Source organism: Anolis sagrei, chromosome 1 (genome assembly GCF_037176765.1).
Source record: "Anolis sagrei isolate rAnoSag1 chromosome 1, rAnoSag1.mat, whole genome shotgun sequence".
Taxonomy (NCBI): Eukaryota; Metazoa; Chordata; class Lepidosauria; order Squamata; family Dactyloidae; genus Anolis; species Anolis sagrei.
The window spans coordinates 144,726,297-144,751,688 of record NC_090021.1 but is presented as its reverse complement, the minus strand read 5'-3'; the positions used below and the strand labels follow the sequence as shown (position 1 = coordinate 144,751,688).

Here is a 25,392-nt window from a genome sequence, read left to right as displayed (position 1 = left end):
AAAAACACCATGCTATTCCAGCAGTACCATTTAATTCCCCATCACCACTGCATCTACTACACTATGTCCAAGCAACTCAGCTGTAGCCTTTCTCTGGAATGCCACTTGGGCACCACATTTCTCTTCTGGTGAGGTCATGCAATCGAGCTTAAGAAGAGTCCCTTCTAAGGCAAACAGCCCGTGTAGTCATAGTTGGGATAACAGTGAAAAACTACCTCAGTGACAGTATACTCAAGGTTAAAGATGCAAAACATGGTGAAAAAATTGTGCAACCCCTCCCTCTGTAAAAAAAAAAAATCAGTTTTCAGGAACATGGATTGTTGAATATGCTCCCCTATACACTTGTACACATGGAGGAAAACAAACATTTACAGAACTTTTAAGTATGTGATGGATTCGATGGCATAAGGACAGGGGTGGTTAAGTGACAACTCTGCAGATGTTGGACTACAATTCTCATTGATCCTTGACAATGGTTGCAATGGCGATAACTGAATTGGGTGGTAATCTAGGAACATTGGGAGGACCACAAGTCTTTCCCTTGTGCCCCAAGATTTGAAGCATCTGGACTGAGGCACAGCTGGCTGGGAGTCAGCTGCATTAAGATCACTACTGACCAAAAAGTTCATGAGTTTGAAGCCAGCCCAGGTCGGAGTGAGCTTCCGACCAATTTGTGTAGCTTGCTGTTGACCTTTGCAGCCCGAAAGACAGTTGCATCTGTCAAGTAGGAAATTTAGGTACCGCTTATGCAGGGAGGCTAATTTATGACGCCATAAAAAACTGCAGCAAATATGCAAAGAATGAGGAAGTACTTCATCAGTGTCACAAATGGACGGTGAAGCGACAGCTCCCCTGGTGGCCAGAATATCCTCATGAAAAAGTTGGAATGTTAAATAGCCTCTGTGTGTCTGTCTATATCTGTAGTGTGTCTATGGCATTGAATGTTGGCCATGTATGGAAGGGTGGACTTAGATAACCAGTTCAAAGCAGATATTGTGTGATTTTCTGCCTTGCAATCCACCCTGAGTCCCCTGCCGGGTGAGAAGGGAATAATATAAATACTGTAAATAAATAAATAATAATAAATGGATGTAGACAAGGTACAGTTTTTAATGGTGGTTGAGAGAATTGCAGTATATAATGTTTCCAAAAAATAACTGCATTGTCTTTCCCACTGCAGCCAAGGCAAGCTAAGTTATGCAGTGACCCATTTTGAGAAAAAAGCCTGTGAGTTAACTCAGAAATAATTCAAGGGCATGAGAACTGATATCAAACTAAAAAGGTTTAGGATATTCACAGATAATAGGCCTAAAGCACTCCCCCCCCCCCCCAAATTTGAAACCAAACCTCCCTTTCAAGTCGAGTCATCTTATGGAAACACATTCCCCCTTTCTATAATTGGTGCATACCTTTGCGGCCCTGACTGCATTCCACAAGCCTGGGAAAAGCAAGGAGTTGAATCCGACTCTGGCTGACTGTGGTTCTCATTCCCACGCACCTCACCCTTGTTTTGTCCCCCCACCATACACAAAAAAAAGAGGCATAATGCTTTTACTGGGACTCAGATTCTTATCTGAAGGACCCGGGTTCAAGTTTGGCTCATGTTGAGTGATGCAGCGTGAAGAGGTAACAGAGCTTGATTTTCTAGCTCTCTAAAATACTGGCTCGCCCACAACCCAGGCTTGCCAGTGCCTGGTTCTGAACTTTCACAAAGCAGTGATTCTTAAGTTATTGAAGTTGCCTTGATGGCAGTTAACAACAACAAATTCTGAAAAGCAATATATCAGTAGAATACTGGCAAAGCTTTCCACCCATTTCGGTTTTCAAAACTCTTGCAAGAAGAGAAGCCATGTTTTAAATTTAATAGCTTGCGACACCAACTTTCTTATCTCTCACATGCCCCTTCCAGATAGCTGAATAAAATCCCGCATTATCTGCTTTGAACTGGAATATATGGCAGTGTGGACTCAGATAACCCAGTTCAAAGCAGATATTGTGTGATTTTCTACCTTGATATTCTGGGTTATATAACTGTGTGGAAGGACCCTCTGTGTATATGTGTGGGAGAGAGGGTACTGTTGATTTATGGCAACTACATTAACTTCATAGAGCTTTTTAAAGGAAAGAATACTTTGAGATAGTTTGCCACTTCCTTCCTCTGAAAAATAGCCTTGATATCCCTTAAGACTCTGCTATCCAACTACTAACCAGACCCAATCCTACTTTGCTTCCAAGATCAGATGGAATTTCTCCTCCTTTTTTTCAAAATCTGTAGAAAGAGCTTTGGAACAGTTTCATTTTTTGACCACAACTCCAAGAAAATTCCAGCCAGAATAGTCAGTGGACCTGTAGTCCAAAAGGGTAATGGGTTGTTGTAGGTTTCTTTTGGGCTATATGGCCATGTTCTAGAGGCATTCTCTCCTGACGTTTCGCCTGCATCTATGGCAAGTATCCTCAGAGGTAGTGAGGTCACTACCTCTAGAGATGCTTGCCATAGATGCAGGCGAAACATCAGGAGAGAATTCCTCTAGAACATGGCCATATAGCCCAAAAAAACCTACAACAACCCAGTGATTCCAGCCATGAAAGCCTTCGACAATACAAAAGAGTAATATTTTCAAACTGTGAAGGATTCCTGATTAGATTGGGATCCAACACTGGACAGCTGAAAATGGGTCAGAGAACAACAACATAACTGGAGGGAAACAAGATATCTCTATTGGACAGAGATGCACTTTTTTTCCTTGAGGAAATAGGGATAGTAGTTTTTTTTTCTTGTTTCAGAGTAGCAGTTCTCAGGTCTTGTAAACCTCATACCAATAGTATGTCCGGGAGAAGGGAAAAGTATACTTATGCTGCAGTCAATAACAACTTCACTTTTCCAAACTTCAGAAAAACAGAAAAGTGTGGCAGCCACTTCTGTCTTGTAATTAATTGCCCAACAATAAGGAACTGTCAAATTATCAAGTTTTACACTGCTCTAAAAGTCTTTGTGCCTGAATGAATGTTCTAGATGAATAAATCACAAAAGCATGGAAGATGTTCACACTTCTTAATGGCATTTGTGGGAGAAAGATTGGACTGGCTTTCCCAGCACGCACACCACTTTGGTGGAGCAAAGCTATAGATTGGGTAGCTGCCATGGGACAAGATTTTCCTCAAAGGCTGCCTCAAGGGAGGACGCCCTATATGCACACACTGCTATCTCACAGGGAGGAGAGAAATGGCAGGGCTAGGTGCAAAAATCAGTTAATTGACAAGTCCAGCAGAGAGTGCCAATGTTGACTTTGCTCATGTTTCTTGCAAGGCCCAAGAAGCTAGGGTAAACCACAGTCAATTGAACCCAACCCTCAAGAGCCACACAAGAGAATTGAAGGAAGTCCTTGCTTCCTCTGTCTTTAACAAGTAGGGCCATTACTCATTCAGGTAGATAAGACCAAGTCAGTGGAGTGAGACTTGAGAAATCAAATGCCCATGTCAACTCTTTAAGCATCCCTTTTTAAAAAGAAGGCACTACATGTACCTTTCACTCTCCTCTTGCAGATCTACAACAGGCATGAGCAAACATTGGTACTCTAGGTGTTTTGGACTTCCACAATTCTTACCGCCAGTAAAGTGGCTGGGTTTCTGGGAGTTGAAGTCCAAAACACCTGGAGAGCTGAAGTTTGTCCATGCCTGATCTACAAGGTTGTTATAAGTCCCGATGGGAATCTGGGTCCAGGACAATATGAGCTAGTCTGAGAGACTCTCAGTCAATGACGTTCTCCTGAACCCAATGGTTTTGCTGCATCCTGCTTTATTTTCCCACAGTGACCATCAAAACTGAACTGCAGGTTAAGTAGGACTCTCCCAAACATTTTGCATTGCCTGCACTAAACAGCCTTAATGATCACAATGTTGGTTAAAACATGATGCAGCTGGCAACCCTCCGTATTCCTCCATTCTTGAGAACAAGAACAGAAACACATATACAAATGTGCACATGACTGAACATTCTGTGCTTCTGCTGTTATTGAGTTCACATTTATACCCAAGAGGGTATTGCATAGACGAGAAAAACTGGAACTTATGTGCAGAAACAGTGACACCAGTGCCTCTATAGGTCACCACGGGAAGCTGAGAGATTAGTTGTAAAAAAAAAAAAGTATTATGCTTCATTGTTGTTCCTTTAAGTTAAGTTAATGTGCTTTGCCCTTCGGGGCATCAAGGAGCAAAGATCTTGTTCCCTGTTATAATAAGCGCACACAGAAACCAGTCTGCTCAACTTCTGTCTCTTCCCACTCCGAGGAGTTTGGGAATTTGAGGAAAAGCTTGACCGGGAGAGGACAGTACTTACTCCTTCTGAGTGTGTGTATGTGTGTGTGCTTCCTCTAATAAACCAAGCTGATCACTGTTCTGGCAAGCCTAGTGGAATAATGACTATCCTGTGAATACCCGATGTGCTGAAGTTGCCATTGTGTGGAGCAAGTCCATGGTTTGTCTGGGAGCCAAACTATGCTGAGTCTACTCCTGCTTCCTGCTGCTTGCCCTGTATGAGCATTATTTTTGGATAGCCCCCATTATATTCTGTAATCCTCCCTGCCGTCAGTATGGCCACACTATTGTTATTGGTTAATATTAGCCATCGGTGCCTCCGTCTGAGTGGTCGCACTAGAATTATTCTAATGTCCAAACTGGGATACTTTCAACAAAAGGAAGTTTGGGATCAGGGGAAGAAGAGGACCTTTCCAAAGAGGTTTGGTTTCAGCAGGCTCAGCAACCTTTCAAAACCCAAACCCTGAGCTCTTTTCTTATCTGGTTACCAGCTTGTCTTTTCCCATCCCCCTCATGTACCAAAAGGAAACACAGAAAGCAGGACAGGATGTCAATGGTCAGTTTAAACCCCTCAGCACACCAAGAAGATTACCCACTATTCTCAGCATTTAGCCTCTCTACCTGTTTAAAGCATAGCTTTGATAATTAAATGCATCAGTTAAAACAGGGTGACAAGGTTAATAGACAGAATACCTAGTAGCCAGCCAAGCAAAAAGTCAGGTTTGGACCCAGCAAGCATTAAAAAAAGGTCTCCATGCTCATTCAGTATTTAAAAAAACCACCAGGGAGAGTTAGTAGGAGAACCAGGATAAAATTTACTGGAACCCCATTAACCTTTCCAGGGTACACTGGGGGATTATGAGCATAATACCGGATTTTCCCAGCACCCCATAAACTATATATCCCATCTTAGCCTTCTAAATACACTGGAAGTCTTCTCAGTCCACCATGTCCACTGCCCATGACATCTTAACTCATAGGAAGGCCCTCAATGTCTGTAACATCAATATAAACATAGCAAAACATTGTATGCATTATGGAACAAAGCAGTATCTCTGGAAACACATGTTTTATTTCTTCAAAGGTTATACGTTGACTCAACTAGGGATAAAAGTTGAGAGAGGTTGAGGGCTCTTCCACACAACCCTATATCCCAGAATATCTAATTTGAACTGGGCTATCTGAGTCCACACTCAAATAATGTGGGATTTTCTTCCTTGATATTCTGGGATTTAGGGCTGGAAGGGCTCCGAGTCTCACTTCAAGAGAAATGCTCACTCAAACTGTATTCCTCAATTAAGTATGGATAGATAAAATATCAGCCCCAAGAACAAATACAATGCCCCTTTGACACAGCTATATAAAATCCACATTGAACTGGATTATATGGCAGTGTGGACTCAGGGCCCTTCCACACTGCCATATAACCCAGAATATATTGCAGGATAACTCACAATATCTGCTTTGAACTGGAATATCTGAATCCCACTTCGAAGCAGATATTGTGGGATTTTCTACCTTGATATTCTGGGTTATATGGATATGTGGAAGGGCCCACAGATAATTCGGTTCAAAGCAGATATAGTGGATTATCTGTTTTGAGATTCTGAGTTATATGGCTGTATGAAAGGGACCCAAAATAACAACAAGAAAAGGAAATCCAGAGTTTGCCCCCAAATCCCATCCTATGTAGAACACATCCTAAGAGAGAGCATTAAATGCAGAAGTTTGTCTTTTCAATGAAGCCTTGACAACATTGGGCAGTTAGGTCTTTTAATTTCCCTGCACCAGAATTGTTGGAAGAAGGAATTTTTTTAAAAAGCCAGAACCAGTTTAGGAGATTCACATGCCTCATTTCAAACCAGTATCAGAGTCAGATGACAAAAGTATATGCACTTTGGATTACTAGCCTCACCCAATGAACTGCAACCCAACACTGGGAGAGTTGGTTACTTTTCAAACACTTAATGCAAACAATTATCTGCTCCAGTGTGGTTTCTTCTCTCTCATTAAAAATACCATTAGCATGTTCCCATTGCACAACCTTTCCCACAATGCGCTCAGTTCTCTTCCCAAATGCTGGCTTTCATGACACCATGAATTCAATGCTTAGTGCCACAAGTTTTCCTCTCAGAAGTTAATTTGAGTGACCAGTCTTGCAAAGCCCGAATGGGAGAGCATTCACAGGCTCAAGGATAATCGGATCGCACCCACCCACCCGCCTTCCTGGGGTCAGAGACCCTTCGATACCGCAGACAAAAGGGCTTTTGGGAAGGGCTGCCTCCAAAGAAAAGCCTAGCATAACTCAGCAAGATTTTGGTTTTCCTCCACTGCAGATCCAAGAACAAAATAAGTCTTAGCAACAAATCCCTCTGGAGAATCGTTTGGAAAAGAAACAGAACCAGCTAAGGAGCGAGGTGCTCTTAAGGCTCTCTTAGCCCAAGGGTGAAATTTGAAACTTGTATTATTTATAATTTGCAGCAGAGCAATTGAGGCATTTTTATCATTTCACTAGCTGTCCCCTGCCAGGCATTGCTGTGGCCCGGTCTGGAGATCTGGAAAATAAAGTAATGAGAAAGTGTTGGTTTCTAATATATGTAATGTCTTGTGAGTAAACAGTATTCCTTGCTGTTTCTTGTCAGTGTTGATGTGGAGATTGTCTGGTTTGCCTACTCTGGAACATGCAACATATAATCGTCCTTCTTTAGGGTTTCAAATCTATGATACTATATCTGTATGTGTGTGAATCATATCTATCTATCTATCTATCTATCTATCTATCTATCTATCTATCTATGGCTGGATGGCTCTTTGTCAGGAGGGCTTTGAATCCCTTTTCTTGCCCTGGTAAAGGGAGTTGGACTGGATGGCCTTAAGTATTTTCTGTTAGTCATGGGGGTTCTGTGTGGGAGGTTTGCTCCAATTCTGTCATTAGTGGGGTTCAGAATGTTCTTTGATTGTAGGTGAACTATAAATCCCAATAACTACAACTCCCAAATGTCAAGATCTATTTCCCCTAAACTCCATCTGTGTTCATATTTGGGCATATGGAATATTGTATTATCGAAGGCTTTCATGGCTGGAATCACTGGGTTGTTGTAGGTTTTTCCAGGTTATATGGCCATGTTCTAGAGGCATTTTCTCCTGACGTTTCGCCTGCATCTATGGCAAACATCCTCAGAGGTAGTGAGGAATATTCGTGCCAAGTTTGGTCCAGATCTATAATTGCTTGAGTTTACAGTGCTCTCTGGGTGTAGGTAAACTATAACGCCAAAACTCAAGGTCAATGCCCACCAAACCCTTCCAGTATTTTATTTTGGTCATGGGAGTTTTGTTTGCCACATTTGGTTCAATTCCATCATTGGTGGAATTCGGAATGCTCTTTTACTGTAGGTGAACTATAAATCCCAGTAATTACAACTCCCAAATGTAAAGGTCTATTTTCCCCAAACTCCATCTGTGTTCATATTTGGGCATATGGAATATTTGTGCCAAGTTTTGTTCAGATCCATCACTGTTTGGGTCCACAGTGCTCTCTGGATGTAGGTGAACTCAAGGTCAATGCCCACCAAACCCTTCTAGTGTTTTCTGTTGGTCATGGGAGTCCTGCGTGCCACTGTGTGCAACAATTCCATCGTTGGTAGAGTTAGAATGCTCTTTGATTGTAGGTTAACTATAAATCCCAGCAACTACAACTCCCAAATGACAAAATCAATTTTTGAGTGATGGTCACTCCTTGGGTTAGTACGTGTCTTGTGGCCAAATTTGGCAGCAATTCGTCCAGCAGTTTTTTAATTATGTTAATCCCACAAATGAACATTACATTTTTATTTATATAGATTAGGTGTCCAGCAAGCTAAATACACTGAGCCCCTAAGTTAGGGTGCCTTGCAATCTGTTCTTGTAAACTCCTCAAGGAAAGAGAAACCACCTTAAGCCTGAGTAACGTGCACTGGAAAAGTTGCCAACTTTGCTCTAAACACCTTCAATCATTGAATAAATACAGTGGTCTGACTTCGGTGAAATAAGGCAGCTCACCCATTTCAGGGTGTCAAAACAGATGACGGATTGATCCACGTGCAGCCAGTTCCCAAATAACAGGGCGGCGCTATGCACACACGAACAAATAAAAGTGAGGGATCACTTCAGTTTATGGAGCAAGACTTTTACACTGGATTTTACGATGATATAGAGGATACCTGTCAGCTGTTGGCCATGCTTTCTCGGTACACAACTGGCTTCCCCTCTGTATCATTTTAGCTGTTGTTGCTGCAGGTGCGGCCCTCTGGATGCCTCCTTTATTTTTGCTCCGCTTGGTCCGCTGCCCTGTTTCCTAGCAACCTATTCAAACCTCCAATCTCTTAAAAGGAAAATTTATGGCCCTCCATCTCTCAGCCATTACTCACAAGGGTTACATCAAAATCCAGAGCAGGCGGTGGGGAGGTTTAACAACCAAACTCCATAGCCAAACCAAGTTCCTCCTATTTTTTTGAACAACCAAAGCTAACCATTTATATATTTTATATAGGAGGAGAGAGTGCATGTTTTATTCTGCAATGGGATTTGTTTTGTTTTGGTGTTGGGGAGGAGAAGCAGAGAAAAATGTGTTCATCCAAAAGGATTGAGTTAAAACTATTTGAGGTTCAATGGGAAAAGAGCTTTTGGAGAAACAGATGCAAGGCATTTCTTAAAACAGGCTTGTTCCAAATTATAGACAGCCTGCTTCAAGATTACAGAAAGTGATGTCATGGGTATTCAGACTTAAGTATAAATGGTTGCAATAGAAGATGGGAGTAAATCTCAGGGCCCTTCCACACAGTCATATAACCCAGAATATCAAGGCAGAAAATCCCACATTATCTGCTTTGAACGTGGATATATGGCAGTGTAGACTCAGGGCCCTTCCACATAGCCATACAACCCAGAATATCAAGGTAGAAAATCTCACATTATCTGCTTTGAACCTGAATATATGGCAGTGTAGACTCAGGGCCCTTCCACATAGCCATATAACCCAGAATATCAAGGCAGAATATGCTCTGAACTGGGTTATCTGAGTCCACACTGGCATATATCCCAATTAAAAGCTGATAATGTGGGATTTTGTTCAGCTATGTCGAAGGAACCCCAGTTCAAAGCAGATATTCTGGGATATAGGGCTATGTGGATGGGCCCTCTATCAGTTGCTAGCTTCTAGGATCTTTTAAAAGGGCTTCTCAATTTGCCAGCTGAAGCCTATCCATATATATAAAAAAACAAGTTAATGTGCCTAGAAGCAACCTGAGGCCCCTTCCACACAGCTGAATAAAACCCCATATTATCTGCTTTGAACTGGATTATCTGAGTCCACACTCAGATAATGTGGGATTCCCTGCCTTGATATTCTGGGACATAGGGCTGTGTGGAAGAGCCCTAAGTCCACACTCAGATAATGTGGGATTCTGTGCCTTGATATTCTGGGATATAGCGTTGCTTGGAAGGGCCCTAAGTCCACACTCAAATAATGTGGGATTCTCTGCCTTGATATTCTGGGATATAGGGCTGTGCAACCCAGTATATCAAGGCAGAAAATCCCACAATACATGCTTTGAACTAGGTTATCTGAGTCCATACTGCCATATATTCCAGTTTAAAGCAGATAATGTGAGATCTTATTCAGCTGAGTGGAAAGGGTCCCAGATTATCCAGGTTCAAAGCAGATATTGTGGGATTTCCTGCCTTGATATTCTGGGTCATTCAGCTGTGTGGAAGGGCCCCGAGTCAGACCCTTTCTGCAACAACAGCCCAATTCAAACTTCAAAACTGTGTGAACTGTGCAGCTACCTAGCTACCTACAGAAATGACTGGGCTAATGATGAACAAGCAGTGGTGGCCCATCTTCTCAGACAGCAATGCTTGCTCAAAAGAAAGACTTGGCAACAGGAGGAGAGAGCTACAGCACATAAGGAGGTGTGGTCAGCCAAGTAATTTTCCTGGGCGGGGGAAAGCTCCTTGAGGCACCATAAAGTCCTTTAAAAGTGAAAGGTTGTCTCTAATTGAAGCAGAGACCTTCTTGAAGATGTGTTGTGCCAACTTTAAGTCACCAATCATATTGTGGTGTTGTTTAATTCACCTCACCACTCCATCACAGAATCAGGTGTTCAATGTTACAGCTGAGGAACATAAGAGTGAATCACAGAGTTGGAAGAGACCACAAGGGTCATCCAGGCTCCTTCCACACAGCTGAATAAAATCTCATGTTATCTGCTTTTAACTGGGTTATATGGCAGTGTGGATTCAGATAACACAGGGCCCTTCCACACAGTCATATAACCTAGAATATCAAGGCAGAAAATCCCTCAATATCTGCTTTGAACTGGGTTATCTGAGTCCACACTATCATGTATTCCAGTTCAAAGCAGAAAATGTGGGATTTTATTCAACTGTGTTGAAGGGCTCTCAGTCTAATCCTCAGCCATGCAAGACTACACAATCAAAGCACTCCCAACAGGGAGCTAGCTTATAAACACACCCAGTGAAGTTATCTGGCCTGTCAAGGAGCTCAACACAGGACTTACTCATATCTAACTAACAAGGCACACTCACTTTCCACAAGGGACTGCCTTACCTTATATACCCCATGTGGCCATTAGAGAGGTAGCAGGGCTCAATGCTATGATTCCATAAGATTAATTACACAGTGTAGATGCACCCTAGGACTCTGGGGGCTCTTCCAGACAACCGTATAACCCAGGACCCTTTCAGACAGGCCATATACTGGATTATATGAGTCTCCACTGCCAGACAATCTAGGATAAACAGAAAACCTGGGATTGGATCCTGTGATATAGGGCCTGTCTGGAAGGGCCACCAGAATATCAAGGCAGAAAAACCCAAAATATCTGCTTTGAACTGGAATATCTGAGTCCACACTGCCATATATCCCAGTTCAAATCAGATAATGTGGGATTTTATTCAGCTATGGGGAAGGCCCTGGGAGATCAGGGATTAAATTCCTACTCAGCCATGGAAACCTTGGGCAAGTCTACTCTCTCAGCCTAAGAGAACGTCAATGGCAAACCTCCTCTGGAGAAAACTTGCAGAAAGTCAGCACAAGCCAGAGACCACTTGGAAGGCACACAATAACAACAAAGCACCAGCAATGCTGATTTGCATATGCAAAAACCCATTTGCTTATTTTTAACTGGATTGATAAACTGTTACTATGCTGGACAATGACATTGTTTTGTTATGGTAAGAGGTATGTTGTTGTTTATTCGTTCAGTCGCTTCCGACTCTTCGTGACCTCATGGAGCAGCCCATGCCAGAGCTCCCTGTCGGCCGTCACCACCCCCAGCTCCTTCAGAGTCAAGCCAGTCATTTCAAGGATACCATCCATCCATCTTTCCCTTGGATGGCCTCTCTTCCTTTTTCCTTCCATTTTCCCCAGCGTAATTGTCTTCTGTAAGCTTTCCTGACTTCTCATGATGTGGCCAAAGTACTTCATCTTGGCCTCTAATATCCTTCCCTCCCCAAAAAGGTATACTAATCCCCAAAACATAGCAAAGTCATACTAAAGAAGATTTTCCCTCCCAGGGAAGGATAGAGAAAGGAGCACATGAGATGCAGAATTTTTAATTTATTTTGTAAGCCACTTCTACAATGATATCTTCCTAAACTAGCCCATTGTATTCAGTGAGGTGTGCGGCCAAATCCCCTTTTCACACCCTAATAAAATCCCACATTATTTGCTTTGAACTGCAGCTCCTTCCACACATCTGAATATAATCCCACATTATCTGCTTTTAAATGAGATAGATGGCAGTGTGGGACTTGAAGGCCAAAACATCTGGGGACCCACAGGTCAAGAACCACTGTTCTAGAGACATTCTCTCCTAGGAAAGAATGCCTCTAGAACATGGCCATATAGCCCGAAAAAACCTACAACAACCCAGTGATTCTGGCCATGAAAGCCTTTGACAATACATTGGGCTATCCGAGTCCACACTCAGATAATGTGGGATATTTTTCCTTGAAATTCTGGGATATAGGGCTGTGTGGAAAGGCCCTGAGTCTCACTTCAAGAGAAATGCTCACCCAAACTGTATTCCTCAGTTAAGTATGGATAGATAAAATCTCAGCCCCAAGAACAAATACAATGCCCCTTTGACACAACAATATAAAATCCACATTGAACTGGGTTATAGAGCAATGTGGACTCAGGGCCCTTCCACACAGCCATATAACCAAGAATCTCAGGCCCCAAGTTCAGGCAGCAATTCTATCCCACTTACTTAGAAGTAAGTTGCAATAATTCAGCGGGTCTTACTTCCAAGAAGTCATCCATGGGATTGTACTACGAAATGTGCAGACACAAGATTGCAGCAATACTCAAATAAATACAAGGTAACATCCCAACTGCTCTTGACATCACAGAAACCCAAATCATTTCTGATTATGTAGGAATAATCAGATTCATGACAGACAAGAAAGATTTATATGCCAAAAATTGTTCTAGAAGGTCCCGCCCCTCAAAGGGGGGAAAATTAGGGGGGAGCATCTGAATCCTTCAAGATATATGACAGTTGCTGGCAGGACTTCAAATAGCACTCATCTTCTCCCCCGAAACATTGTTTTAAATGTGCCTTTGATGGCATATTTGATAACAGTTTTATCTCTTTTCAAAGTTTCCAGAGGGCCAAACAGAGAAACTTTTGTGGAATCCACTACTGAACTCTGGAAGGCTATCTCCTGAGATACATGCACTTGGTTTCACCCTTGAAAAAGAGGGAGGGGGAGTCAAAGAAAGAAAGAGAGAGAGAGAGAGAAAGGACAATGAGCTGACATTCGCAACACAGGCAGATAGGAGGCAGTAGGAGAGCACATGGATTGGCATTGGTGATTCTGCTTTGAACTGCTGGGAGAGAGAAAGGGAGCACACAAGGAAAGCGAGGCAGGACTTTGAAGTCCCTCCCACTGGATCTTTTCCACTTCAGTAATAGAAGCCAATAAGAAAACGCTGCCTTGTGTTTTGGGCCAACAGTTGCGTCTCCTCCAGGAGATGAACAAAGTGGGTATGGAATGCCTCTTTTTTTCCAAACACAAAGAGGATGCCTCATCTCTCATATTGGTTCAAAGGAGTCAGATAATGTCCATCCTCACCACTAGGACCTGCTCCACACCCTTCACAGGGAGAGTCGATGTCTTCCGCATGTCTGGCCAGGATGTAGAAGGCCGCCAAACAGACAACCCATCCCAGCTTTACTGCAAACAACTCCCCCATCCCATTCCATTCCAGAGATAAATAACCCCAAATCCAAAAACAAAGACAGGAACATGCAAACTCAAGGATGCACAACATACTGGAAGGTCTACAACTCTCCAGGGCCTAACCTCAAAGTCAACAATAGTAAGGATTAAACCTTTCACAGGGCAGGTGTCTTAGCCAAGGCCAGCAAAATACAACCCATTTCTTCCCATTCCCTTGAAACCTCTACCATAACAAGGAGGCGGCAGTGGGTGGAATGGCAAATCAACAAGGCGCAGAGCCAAGCATCCTCTCTTGTCTTGATTTAGTTCCCAGTGGCTTGAGAAATGCATGAAAGGGGTTCTCAGAGACTCTGGCACTGAGTGGCTCCCCCGGAGTGAACACCAGGCTGCATCAATAGGGCTCCCTCCACCTCCGCTTTTCTGTTAAGCAATATTTTCACCCAGGGATCACATAAGGCATTGCCTGCCCCTCCTTTTTTCCTCTTCCTTTTGCTCAGGGAATCACAACTAATTGCGACGCAAAAGAAATACAAAACAGGTGAACTTGTGACCTTTTGCATCTTAAGAGGGCTTGCAACCTGCTTCTGAGGAGACACACACACATGGGCACACTGGGAGGTTTGCCCAACTCACTTCAGGGCTTTGCAGCCATCCCTAAGCTAGAGATCGGCAGGAGCCAGTCACCAGCCTGCCAAAGTTCATGAAGTCCCCCTTCTTGCCAAATCCTTGCTCTTTGGGGCTGGAGAGAGAAGCCAAGCGCTTCACCACGAACACTCAAGGCAGCCAATTTATGCCATGGGAAAGCACATGCGCACACATACACACACACATGCACAGAGGTCCAACAAGACATGCCTGAGCACATTTTCACTCACCGGCCAGGCAAAACTGAAAGGGAGAACGATCCGGTTCCGTTCGTTATTCCGACTGTATTTCAAATTGAAGGTATTCCCTCCCACGACGGGGGTCGTTCCAGATCCAAAGCTGCAGGGGCCCCCAGAGGTGACCCGGGACTGGTACTCCTTCAGGCAAACTTTGAAATAAGTGTCACACTCGTCTCGGGTGCATTTTCGGTCGGCGGAGTTGCGGGTCCCGTCGCAGCAATTCCCATTCTGCAGCTCGCCATTGACATTTTGCATGGAGATGATCTCAAACTCAAACTGGCCTGATGTCAGAGTCACCTGTTGGTTTGTTTTTTAATGCCCCCCAAAAGAGAAAGAGAGAGAGGAACAAGTATCAGCACATGCTTCATACATTGGAGGGCAGAGAAAGAGAGAGAGCGCTATTCCATTATTCCCTGATCCAACAGGTAAAGGGGGGGGGGGGGAGAGTACATGAAAGAACTGAAAAGCGAGCCTCACTAAAATAGATGACTTCTTTATAAGAGAGGAATCTGGGGATAGTCTAAGCTGGGCTGTATAGCCATGTTCCAGAAGCATTGTCTCCTGACATTTCACCCACATGGATGTTAGGCATCCTCAGAGGTTGTGAGGTCTGTTGGAAACTAGGCAAGTGAGCTTTATATACCTGTGGGATGTCCAGGGTGTGAGAAAGACCTCTTGTCTGCTTGAGGCAGGTGTGAATGTTGCAGTTGGTGAAATGACCAAATGACCATGCCTCAAGAGAGACCATGCTTCAAAAAACAAACCATGGCTCTTTCCACACTGTCTCTATGTTCTAGGATCCCATACCAGATTATCTAGCAGTGGAGACTCATATAATCCAGTTTAAAGCAAATATAGGGCAGTGTGGAAGGGGCTTATGCCTCAAGATAGATGAATTGGGGATATCTTGTGCTGGGGAAAAACTAACTAAATGCAAAAGACCATGCCTCAAGAGAGAGACCGTGGCCCTTTCCACGCCACCCTTACATTCCAGGATCTCATACCAGGTTATTTTCTCATCCCACATTATCTGGCAATGGAGACTCACATGATCCAGTTTAAAGCAGATATAGGGCACTGTAGAAGGGGCCCCTGCCTCAAGAGAGAGGAATTGGGGGATGTTCTGGGGTGGAGAACTAACAAGATCCAAAGAGCCATGCTTCAAGAGAGAGAGGCGTGCAGGGATATTCTGAGCTGGAGGAGAATTCAGAATGCCTCAAGAGAGAGACTATACCTCAAGAGAGAGGAATTTACAGATATCCAGAGCTGGAGGAAAACTAACTAAATCCAAAGAGAGAGACATGCCTCAAGAGAGAGGAATTTGGAAATATTCTGAGCTGGAGGAGAACTAACTAAACCCAAAGGACGATGCCTCAAGAGAGAGACCATGCCTCAAGAGAGAGATCACGGCCCTTTCCACACTGCCCCTATATCCCAGGATCTCATCCCAAGTTATCTGATAGTGGAGACTCATATAATCCAGTTCAAAGCAGGTAATCTGGGTATAAGATCATGTGATATAGAGCAGTGTAGAATGAGCCCATGCCTCAAGAGAGAGAGGCATTTAGGGATATCTTGTGATGAAGGAGAACTAACTAAATCCAAAGGACCATGCCTCAAGAGAGAGAGGCATGTAGGGATATTCTGAGCTGGAGGAGAACTAAATCCAATTGACCATGCCTCAGGAGAGAGACTATACCTCAAGGGAGAGGAGTTTAGGGATATCCAGAGCTGGAGGAAAACTAACTAAATCCAAAGAGAGACACCATGCCTGAAGAGAGAGAAGCATTTAGGGATCTCCTGTGATGGAGAAGAACTAACTAAATCCAAAGGAAGATGCCTCAAGAGAGAGACTATACTTCAGGAGAGAGGAGTTTAGGGATATCCATAGCTGGATGAAAACTAACTAAATCCAAAGGACCATGCCTCAAGAGAGAGAGTGGAGACTCATATAATCCAGTTCAAAGCAGATAATCTAGGTATACGATCCTGGGATATAGAGCAGTGTAGAGTGAGCCCATGCCTCAAGAGAGAGAGTATACCTCAGGAGAGAGCTGGAGGAAAACTAACTAAATCCAAAGAGCGATGCCTCAAGAGAGAGAGGCGTTTAGGAATATCCTGTGATGGAGAAGAACTAACTAAATCCAAAGGGGGATGCCTCAAGAGAGAGAGTATACCTCAAGAGAGAGGAGTTTAAGAATATCCAGAGCTGGAGGAAAACTAACTAAATCCCAGGCGTTTAGGGATATCCTGTGATGGAGGAGAGCTGACTAAATCCAAAGGACGATGCCTCAAGAGAGAGACTATACCTCAGGAGAGAGGAGTTTAGGGATATCCAGAGCTGGAGGAGAACTAACTAAATCCAAAGGGTGATGCCTCAAGAGAGAGAAGCATTTAGGGATATCCTGTGATGGAGAAGAACCAACTAAATCCAAAGGGCGATGCCTCAAGAGAGAGACTATATCTCAGGAGAGAGGAGTTTAGGGATATCCAGAGCTGGAGGGGAACTAACTAAAACCAAAGGGCGATGCCTCAAGAGAGAGACTATACCTCAGGAGAGAGGAGTTTAGGGATATCCAGAGCTGGAGGGGAACTAACTAAAACCAAAGGGTGATGCCTCAAGAGAGAGAAGCATTTAGGGATATCCAGAGATGGAGGAGAGCTAACTAAATCCAAAGGGCGATGCCTCAAGAGAGAGACTATACCTCAGGAGAGAGGAGTTTAGGGATATCCAGAGCTGGAGGGGAACTAACTAAAACCAAAGGGCGATGCCTCAAGAGAGAGAATATACCTCAGGAGAGAGGAGTTTTGGGATATCCAGAGCTGGAGGAGAACTAACTAAATCCAAAGGGCGATGCCTCAAGAGAGAGAGTAGACCTCAAGAGAGAGGAGTTCAGGAATATCCTGTGATGGAGGAGAGCTAGCTAAATCCAAAGGGCGATGCCTCAAGAGAGAGAGGCGTTTAGGGATATGCAAAGGTGGGGGAGAACTAAAGTCGTGCCTTAAAGGAAGAGAACCCCGGAATACAGGGCACCCGAACCAGGCAGACTTTTGCCAGCGTATCCCTTTAAAAAGAAAAGAGAACTCCTCCTCGGATAAAAGAGCAATCCGTCAATCAATCCTTCGGAAAGTTGCGCTGGAAGAGCGAGCCGAGCGAGGCTTTGGAAGCGTGGATTTCCGGCAACTCCGCTGGGCTGGCTTTCTTGCTTTGGGAAGCTGGCTAGGAGGGCAACGGAGGCGCACCTACCTTGACTCGCAGGCAGAGGAGGGCGAGGAGGAGCCGGAGGGAGAGGTCGGCGAGCGGCGGGCGCTTGGCGGCAGGCATGCCTCTGGGTCGAGCCGGGCTGGCCGGAGCCCTGCTAGTGGAGAGAGAGGAGGCTCCCCGCCCTGGTGCCTTGCTCCCGCGGAGGAGGGTCTGCCTGTCTGTGCGCCTTCTTGGCGGAGCTGCTTTTTATGCGTGGGGAGCCCCTCGTGCGCGCCCCCGCGCCCCTTCCCTCCTCTCAATGGACGAGGCCGGGCGGCGGGGAGCCCTGCTCCTCGGCTGCCCTCGCCCCCCGCGCATAGACGGGCACACACAAAGCCCGCGGGCAGGGAAACAAGCCTCCGCGCATAGGCGCCCCCGCAAACAAAACCACCGCAAACAAAAACACGGGGCGGGAGGGCGGGGAGGGGGAGGGAGAGAGAGAGAGGAAGAAAGGAAGAAAAGGAGAAAAGGAGGAGGAGGAGGAAGAAGGGAAAAAAAAAAAGAGAGGCCGGAGAAGGAAGGTAGACCCGATCTCCTGTTCTGCGAGTCCCACGGAACTGACTGCTGCCTTCAGTTAGTTAGCCCATGGCCAGAGGAGGAGGGAGGAGGGGGAAGAGGGCGGGAGGCGCATGCGTCTCATGAATATGCATGAGGGAACGCTCGGCTTACCCGAGGGAGGCGGGGGGAAGAGGGGAGCCTCTCTAAGAGGGAGGGGAGGAGGGGGAGGGGGGAGCACCTTTGCCTAGAGGCGGCCCCCCAAGGCTTTTCTTTGCAAGGATGCATGACAGAAAGAGACCCCTATGGAAGGGGATAGGAGCCCTTAAACCTTCGGGGAAACCCTCCCAGGCGCTCTTTCCCCGCAGAAACACCGCAGGGAGTTGAGGATGTGACATTGTGTTGTCGGAGGCTTTGGTGGCAGGAGTCACTGGGTTTTGGGGTGTGTTTCCCGAGCTGTATGGCCATGTTGAGCATATGTGTAAATAATAATAATAATAATAATAATAATAATAATAATAAATAATTAATAATATTATTAATATTATTAATTATTATTATTAATAATTATTATTAATTATTAATAATTAATATTAATAATTAATAATAATTAATAATAATAATAATTAATAATTATATTATTATTAATAATAATGACACGATACGAAGATTTCAAGACCGAACTGCAAAGCTAGTCAAGGTAGTCCCAGTGTTGATCGGCACACTGGGTGCAGTGCCTAAAGACCTTGGCCTGCACTTAAACACAATCAGCACTGACAAGATTACCATCTACCATCTGCACGCATTACTCGCCGATACACAACACAGTCCTAGACATTTGGGAAGTGTCCAACGTGTGATCCAATACAACAGCCAGCAGAGTGTCTGCTGTGGATTCATCTTGTTGTGTTTCAAATAAATAAATAATATAATAATAATAATAATAACAATACGACATCCAGCATACAGATCTCGTTTGCTGTGACATACTGTGGTTTTGTGTCAGTCAAATAATAACAATAATATGATAATAATGTCACATTGGGTTGTTGTGTGTTCTCCGGTCTGTCTGGCCATGTTCCAGACGCATTTTCTCCTGACGTTTCGCCTGCATCTGTGGCAAGCATCCTCAGAGGTTGTTTCCAACAGACCTCACATATTCTGAGGGTGCCTGCCATAGATACAGGCGAAACGTCAGGAGAGAATGCTTCTGGAACGGGGCCACACAGCACAACCTCTGAGGGTGCCTGCTATAAATGCAGGCGAAACGTCAGGAGAGATTGCTTCTGGAATGTGGCCACACAGCACAACCTCTGAGGGTGCCGGCTATAAATGCAGGCGAAACGTCAGGAGAGATTGCTTCTGGAACGTGGCCACACAGCACAACCTCTGAGGATGCCTGCTATAAATGCAGGCGAAACGTCAGGAGAGAATGCTTCTGGAACGTGGCCAGACAGTGCAACCTCTGTGGGTGCCTGCCATAGATGCAGGCGAAACGTCAGGAGAGAATGCTTCTGGAACGTGGCCAGACAGTGCAACCTCTGAGGGTGCCTGCCATAGATACAGGCGAAACGTCAGGAGAAAATGCTTCTGGAACGTGGCCAGACAGCACAACATCTGGGGGTGCCTGCCATAGACGCAGGCGAAAGGTCAGAAGAGAATGCTTCTGAAACGTGACCACACAGCACAACCTCTGAGGATGCCTGCCATAGATGTAGGCGAAACGTCAGGAGAGAATGCTTCTGGAACATGAGCAGACAGCCTGGAAAACACACAACAACCCGATGTGACATTATTACTATTACTATTATTATTATTTACATGTATATAACTCATCACACATACAGATTAGGTCCAAGTGTCTGAGATATGGGCTTTTCCCAAGGACTTGGATATTATTTTTGTACAATGTATGCAGTTCCAAACATCATCATCATCATCATCATCATCATCATCATCATCATCATCATCCGGGTCCCTCAGCTGTCCTCATCCCAAGCATTGTGTCTTTGCATAAGATCTGACAAGCCCCTTGTGTGTGTGTGTGTGTGTGGTAGGTATGTGTATAAATATAAAGATATACATGCATATGCGGATGGATCTGTGTCCACACCCACGTTGGGCCCGCCCTTCCCTGCAAAAGGAATGGGAAAGGAGGGCTGCCTGTCCTGCCCCGATCCCTCTACTTTCCCCTTCCAAGACAGACCCTCCTTCCCTGGCTCCCTCCCTCCCTTTTCGGGGGCCACACAAGCAGAGCCGGGCCTGCGTGGGAAGGAGAAAGGCTCATCTCTCCTGCCGCACCGTCCCCGACTCCCACCCAAAAGTTCGCTCTTGGTGGAAACACTGGAAAGAGGAACGCAACCCACCCGGTGCCGCTTTTCTCCAGAGAGAGGAAGGGAGGAGGAGGGAAAGGGTGTGTATGAGAGTCCTACAGAAAGTCTTCTGCTCTCTTCACACACACATCCCCCCCCTCCAAATCTTGCGCTCTCGGACGGCTTTGCGTGCTGAACCCGGTTTTATTTCCCCTGGCAGATAGGAGGCAGTGCTCGGCGCCTCTTCGGCTCTGAGGAGCGAGAAGGGAGGCTGGCTCGGGTTGATCAGCAAGAAAGCCCTTTCTGATGCACGCGGGGGGGGGGGGGGGCAGCCTGAAAGGAGGGCAGGGCAACCCCCCCCCCCCGCCGGGCTGGGTGGGTAGACTTCGGGTTGAATGCTATGCTTTGCTGGCAAGACTTGGGGCTGGACAGGATGCCCGAATAGGACAGGGCTACGATTACTATTACTACATCATCATCTTCTTCTTCATCATCATCATCTTCATCATCATCATCATCTCCTCCTCCTCCTCTTCCTCCGCTCTCTCCTCCTCCTTCTACTACTTCACCTCTTCCTCCTCTTCCTCCTCTCTCCTCTACTTTTTTTCTTATTCTTCTCTTCCTCCTCCTCTTCTTCCCCTCCTCTCCCTTCCCTTCTCCTCTTCCGCCTCCTTCCCTCTTTTTCCTTCTCCTCCGTCTCCTCCTCATCCTTCTCCTCCTTCTCTTCTCCTCCTTCTCTTCCTCCTTCTCCACCCCCCCTCTCCCTCCTCCTCCTCCTCCTCTCCCTCCTCTTCCTCGTCTTCCTCCTCCTCCCCCCTCCTCCTTCTCTCCTCCTCTCTTCCTCTTCCTCCGCTCTCTCCTCCTCCTTCTATTACTTCACCTCTTCCTTCTCCTCCTCTCTCCTTTACTTCTTTTTCTTATTCTTCTCTTCCTCCTCCTCTTCTTCCTCTCCCTCCTCTCTTCCTCCTCCTTCCCTCCTCTCCTTCTTTTCCTTCTCCTCCTCCTCCTCTTCCTTCTCCTCCTTCTCTTCCTCTGCCTCTTCCTCCTCCATCTTTTTTCCTCCTCTTCCTCCTTCTCCACCCCTCCCCTTCCCCCTCCCCCCTCTCCTCCTGCTTCTCTCCTCCTGCTTCTCTCCTCCTCTACTCCACCACCACCTCCTCCTCCTCCTCTTCCTCCTCCTCTTCCTCCTCCCCTATTCTTCTTCTTGTCTTCTTGTGCTCCTCCTCTCCACTCTCCTCTCCTCTCCCTCTTCCTCCTCATCCTCCTCCCTCTTCCCTTCCCCCTCTTCTTCTTCTTCTTCTCTTCCAGTCCTCTTCTTTTCCCCTCTTCTCTTCCTCCTCATCCTCATCCTCTCTCTTCCCTTCCCCTATTCTTCATCATCATCTTCTCTGCTTCCTCCTCCTCCTCCTCTTTCTCCTCCTCTTCTCCTTCACCTACTCCTTCTTTTCCTCCTCATCCTCTTCCCCTTCTTCTCTTCCTCCTCCCACTATTATTCTCCTTATTTTCCTCCTCTTCCCCCTCCCCTTCTCCTTTTTCATCTCATCCTCCTCTTCCCCCTCCCACTATTCTTCATCTTCTTCTCCTCCTGCTACTCTTCTTCCCTCCCCCTCTTCATCTTCTTCTTTTCCTCCCCTTCCCCCTCCCCTATTCTTCATCTCCTCCTCCTCTTTCTCTCCCCTCTCTTTCTTCATCATCTTCTCTTCCTCCATATCTTCTTCTTTCCCTTCCCCCCCAACTCCTCTTCTCTTTCTCCTCCTCCTCCTCTTAAATACAGCTTGCCCTTCCTAGTTACAGATTCAGCCATCCATGTCTTGAAAAAGGATCTAAAACTCTATCTTTGATTTTGCCATTGGATATTTCAGACCATTTCACTCCATCATTACAAGGATGATAAAAACATCAAATCATCCAGGCGTCTCCTGGGCAACGTCTTTGCTGACGGCCAATTTTCTCACACCAGAAGCAACTTGCTCCTGACACAACCAAAACTCCATCATTGTTGGGCATCCACATCTTTGGGCACCACCAAATCCAAGCAGATACCAAACTCTCCCATTGAGATGTCAATAATGGTTTAAAGAGTATGCTCCTGTCTGGGAGGTTCTGGCGTACTGGTGCCCTAAATGTCCCATTGAATCTTGAACATAGGGCCTCATCAGATGTGGTGAAATAAATGCTTTCTACTCGGCACTGAGTCCCACGGAGGACATCACATGATGCAGGGCTACTTCCAGCGGAACTCCATGTACATTCAACTTCTCATTGAACAAATTAAGAGCAGCCAAAGAGGAAGTGAGGACAGGCAGGGAAACATCATGGGAAGGCATAGGATGGATCCCAAGGAGAGGGAACAAAGTGTGCTAGCTTCTTTGTGAGCCTCGTTGATGGCCTTACTTAAATTAAGATATGCCACATCCACATCATTCCCTTCATCAACCAAGCTTGCATCTGTAGCCAAGAGGGAAAGAGAGGTGGTTAGTCTGGCATGACCTGTTCTTGAGAAACCCATGTTGAGTTGTAGTGAGCATGGCATAGAAATCAAGTATGTCATTGGAACCTCTGGTCTTGAGATCACTGCCATCCATTGATTTTTGATTGGATGATTTGTTTGGTCTGAAGAAGGATTAAATCAATGCAGGCTTTCCCTTCGTTTCTGAACGATAACAGCCCTGGTCATAAGTTAATGTATTTGCCTCCAAGTTGATTGTGATCCATGGCAACCATATCCTAGGGATTTCTTGGCAATGTTTAGTCTGAGGAGGGTTGCCCTTGCCTTCTTCTTAGAGAGTAAGATTGACCCAGAGTTGTCCAGTGAACTTCTCTGCCACAGTGGGGATGAAAATTCTGGCTTCCTAGAATCCTTGTCTTTCATTCAAACCACTGCACCATACTGGAGCTCACGTTAAATACTTCTGTGAAAAATGGTGTTTTGACCCTAGAGAGGAAGAACTAATTTCTCCTTCTCCCACTTTTATATTTGCAAGAATCCTAGAGTTGGAAGAGACCTTGTGGGCCATTCAGTCCAACCCCATTCTGCCAAGAAGCAGGAAAATCACATTCAAAGCACCCCCGACAGATGGACGTCCAGCCTCTGCTTAAAAGCCTCCAAAAAAGGAGCCTCCACCACGTTCTGGGGCAGAGAGTTCCATTGCTGAATGAGTCTTCCAGTTAGGAAGTTCTTCCTTCCTTTCCTGTAGTTTGAAGCCATTGTTCCGTGTCCTAATCTCCAGGGCAGCAGAAAACAAGCTTGCTCCCTCCTCCCTATGACTTCCCCTCACATCTTGATCCATGGCTCTCATCATGTCTCCTCTCAGCCTTCTCTTCAGCAGGCTAAACATGCCCAGTTCTTTAAGTTGCTCCAGACCCTTGATCATTTTTGTTGCCTTCCTCTGGACACATTCCAGCTTAGAGTCAACCTTGCAGGTGCAGGTACTCACCTACAAAGCCCTAAACGGTTTGGGACCTGCCTACCTGTGTGACCGCATCTCCGTTTACGAACCCGCACGCTCCCTCCAGTTATCTGGAGAGGCCCTGCTCATGATCCCATCTGCGTTGCAGGCGCGTTTGGTGGGGACGAGGGATAGGGCCTTCTCTGTGGTGGCCCCCTGAGTCTGGAACTCTCTCCCTAAGAACATCAGACAAGCCCCAACGTTGGCTGTCTTTAGGAAGAGCCTGAAGACCTGGCTGTTCCAGTGTGCCTTTCCAGAATAGGAAACTCCTGTCTTCAAGTCCCAAATGCACTTTGTTAGAGATTCAGGATTATCTGCACATTGCACCTACCTCCAAATACTTCTACATATTACCTGTCAGGCTCAGCACTTTTAAATTTTGTCCATTACATTTGGCCCGGCCTCTAGGTTTTTAATTGTGTCACGGTGTCATTGTTTTATAGTTTTATTGTTTGTTTGATGTTTTATTATTGTTTGATGTTTTATTATTGTAGTATTGTATGTTGTTGTTGTTGGCAGCCTTGGCCTTTGTAAGCCGCATCGATTCCTTCGGGAGATTTAGCGGGGTATAAATAAAGTTAATAATAATAATAAATAACCTTGAATTGTGGTGCCCAGAAGACTGCTGGGTTTCTAAGCCAAAAAATGTGGAGGGTGGATAGGTGACCAGACAATGGCTTGGGCTAAAAGTGGTGTTATTTTATCCACCATTTATCTGATTAATGACTATAACATAATTAAAAATGAAAGATAAGTCCCAGCGTGTTAGCTAGAGTGAAACAAGCATGCAGACACCAAACCAAATCATCTCATAGAACCATGCTATTCAAAGTGGTGTTCTGTGGGCTGCTGTTTTCAACTATTGGCAAATTTTGTGACAAAACAGCAAGTATAAGGGGCAACTCAGTCACTCTGTGTGCCATTCTGGTGTAGTAACGCTTTCCCCATCACACAGGGGAAGTGTCACCCAAATTGGCCAGAAGTGTGCTGGCTCCAGAATTGGCTCCATTGGAGATAGCACAATACAGGAAGGATGCTTCCACCCCGGTTGAGGGTGAAGCCCCTGTCAGAAGTCACGGAACATCATGCGATGACAGGCATGGGGCTCCAACCCCAAAGCAAGCTGGAAACATCCCAGGATGCTTGATTTGTGGTGCTTAGAAAAGAACAATTGTAGATAAGCCCTGTCAACTTCTGGATTTTTGGTTGTGTCAGGAGTGATTTGAGAAACTGCAAGTTGCTTCTGGTGTGAGAGAATTGGCTGTCTGCAAGGACATCTTTGTGGGAGGCTTCTCTCATGTCCCCTCATGAGGAGCAGGAGCTGATAGAGGGAGCTGATAGAGGGAGCTCATCCGCCTCTCCCCGGATTCGAACATGCGACCTGTCTGTCTTCAGTCCCGCCAGCACAGGGGTTTAACCCACTGCGCCACTGGGGGCTCCTGACT

The 25,392-nt window shown here is 45.5% G+C and overlaps 1 protein-coding gene across 1 annotated transcript in view; it reads right to left on the bottom strand.

Annotated features, from left to right (window-relative positions):
- JAG1 (jagged canonical Notch ligand 1) overlaps positions 1-18,381 on the bottom strand; it is a 57,766-nt gene extending 39,385 nt beyond the window's left edge. Inside the window, exons 1-2 of the mRNA XM_060785901.2 lie at positions 17,695-18,381; positions 14,439-14,744 (exon numbers count right to left, since the gene is read on the bottom strand). Of these exons, the coding sequence (XP_060641884.2) occupies positions 14,439-14,744; positions 17,695-17,772 (384 nt within the window). The 5' untranslated portion in view covers positions 17,773-18,381. The remainder of the gene's footprint in view (positions 1-14,438; positions 14,745-17,694) is intronic.
- Between the last annotated feature and the right edge of the window lie 7,011 nt (positions 18,382-25,392).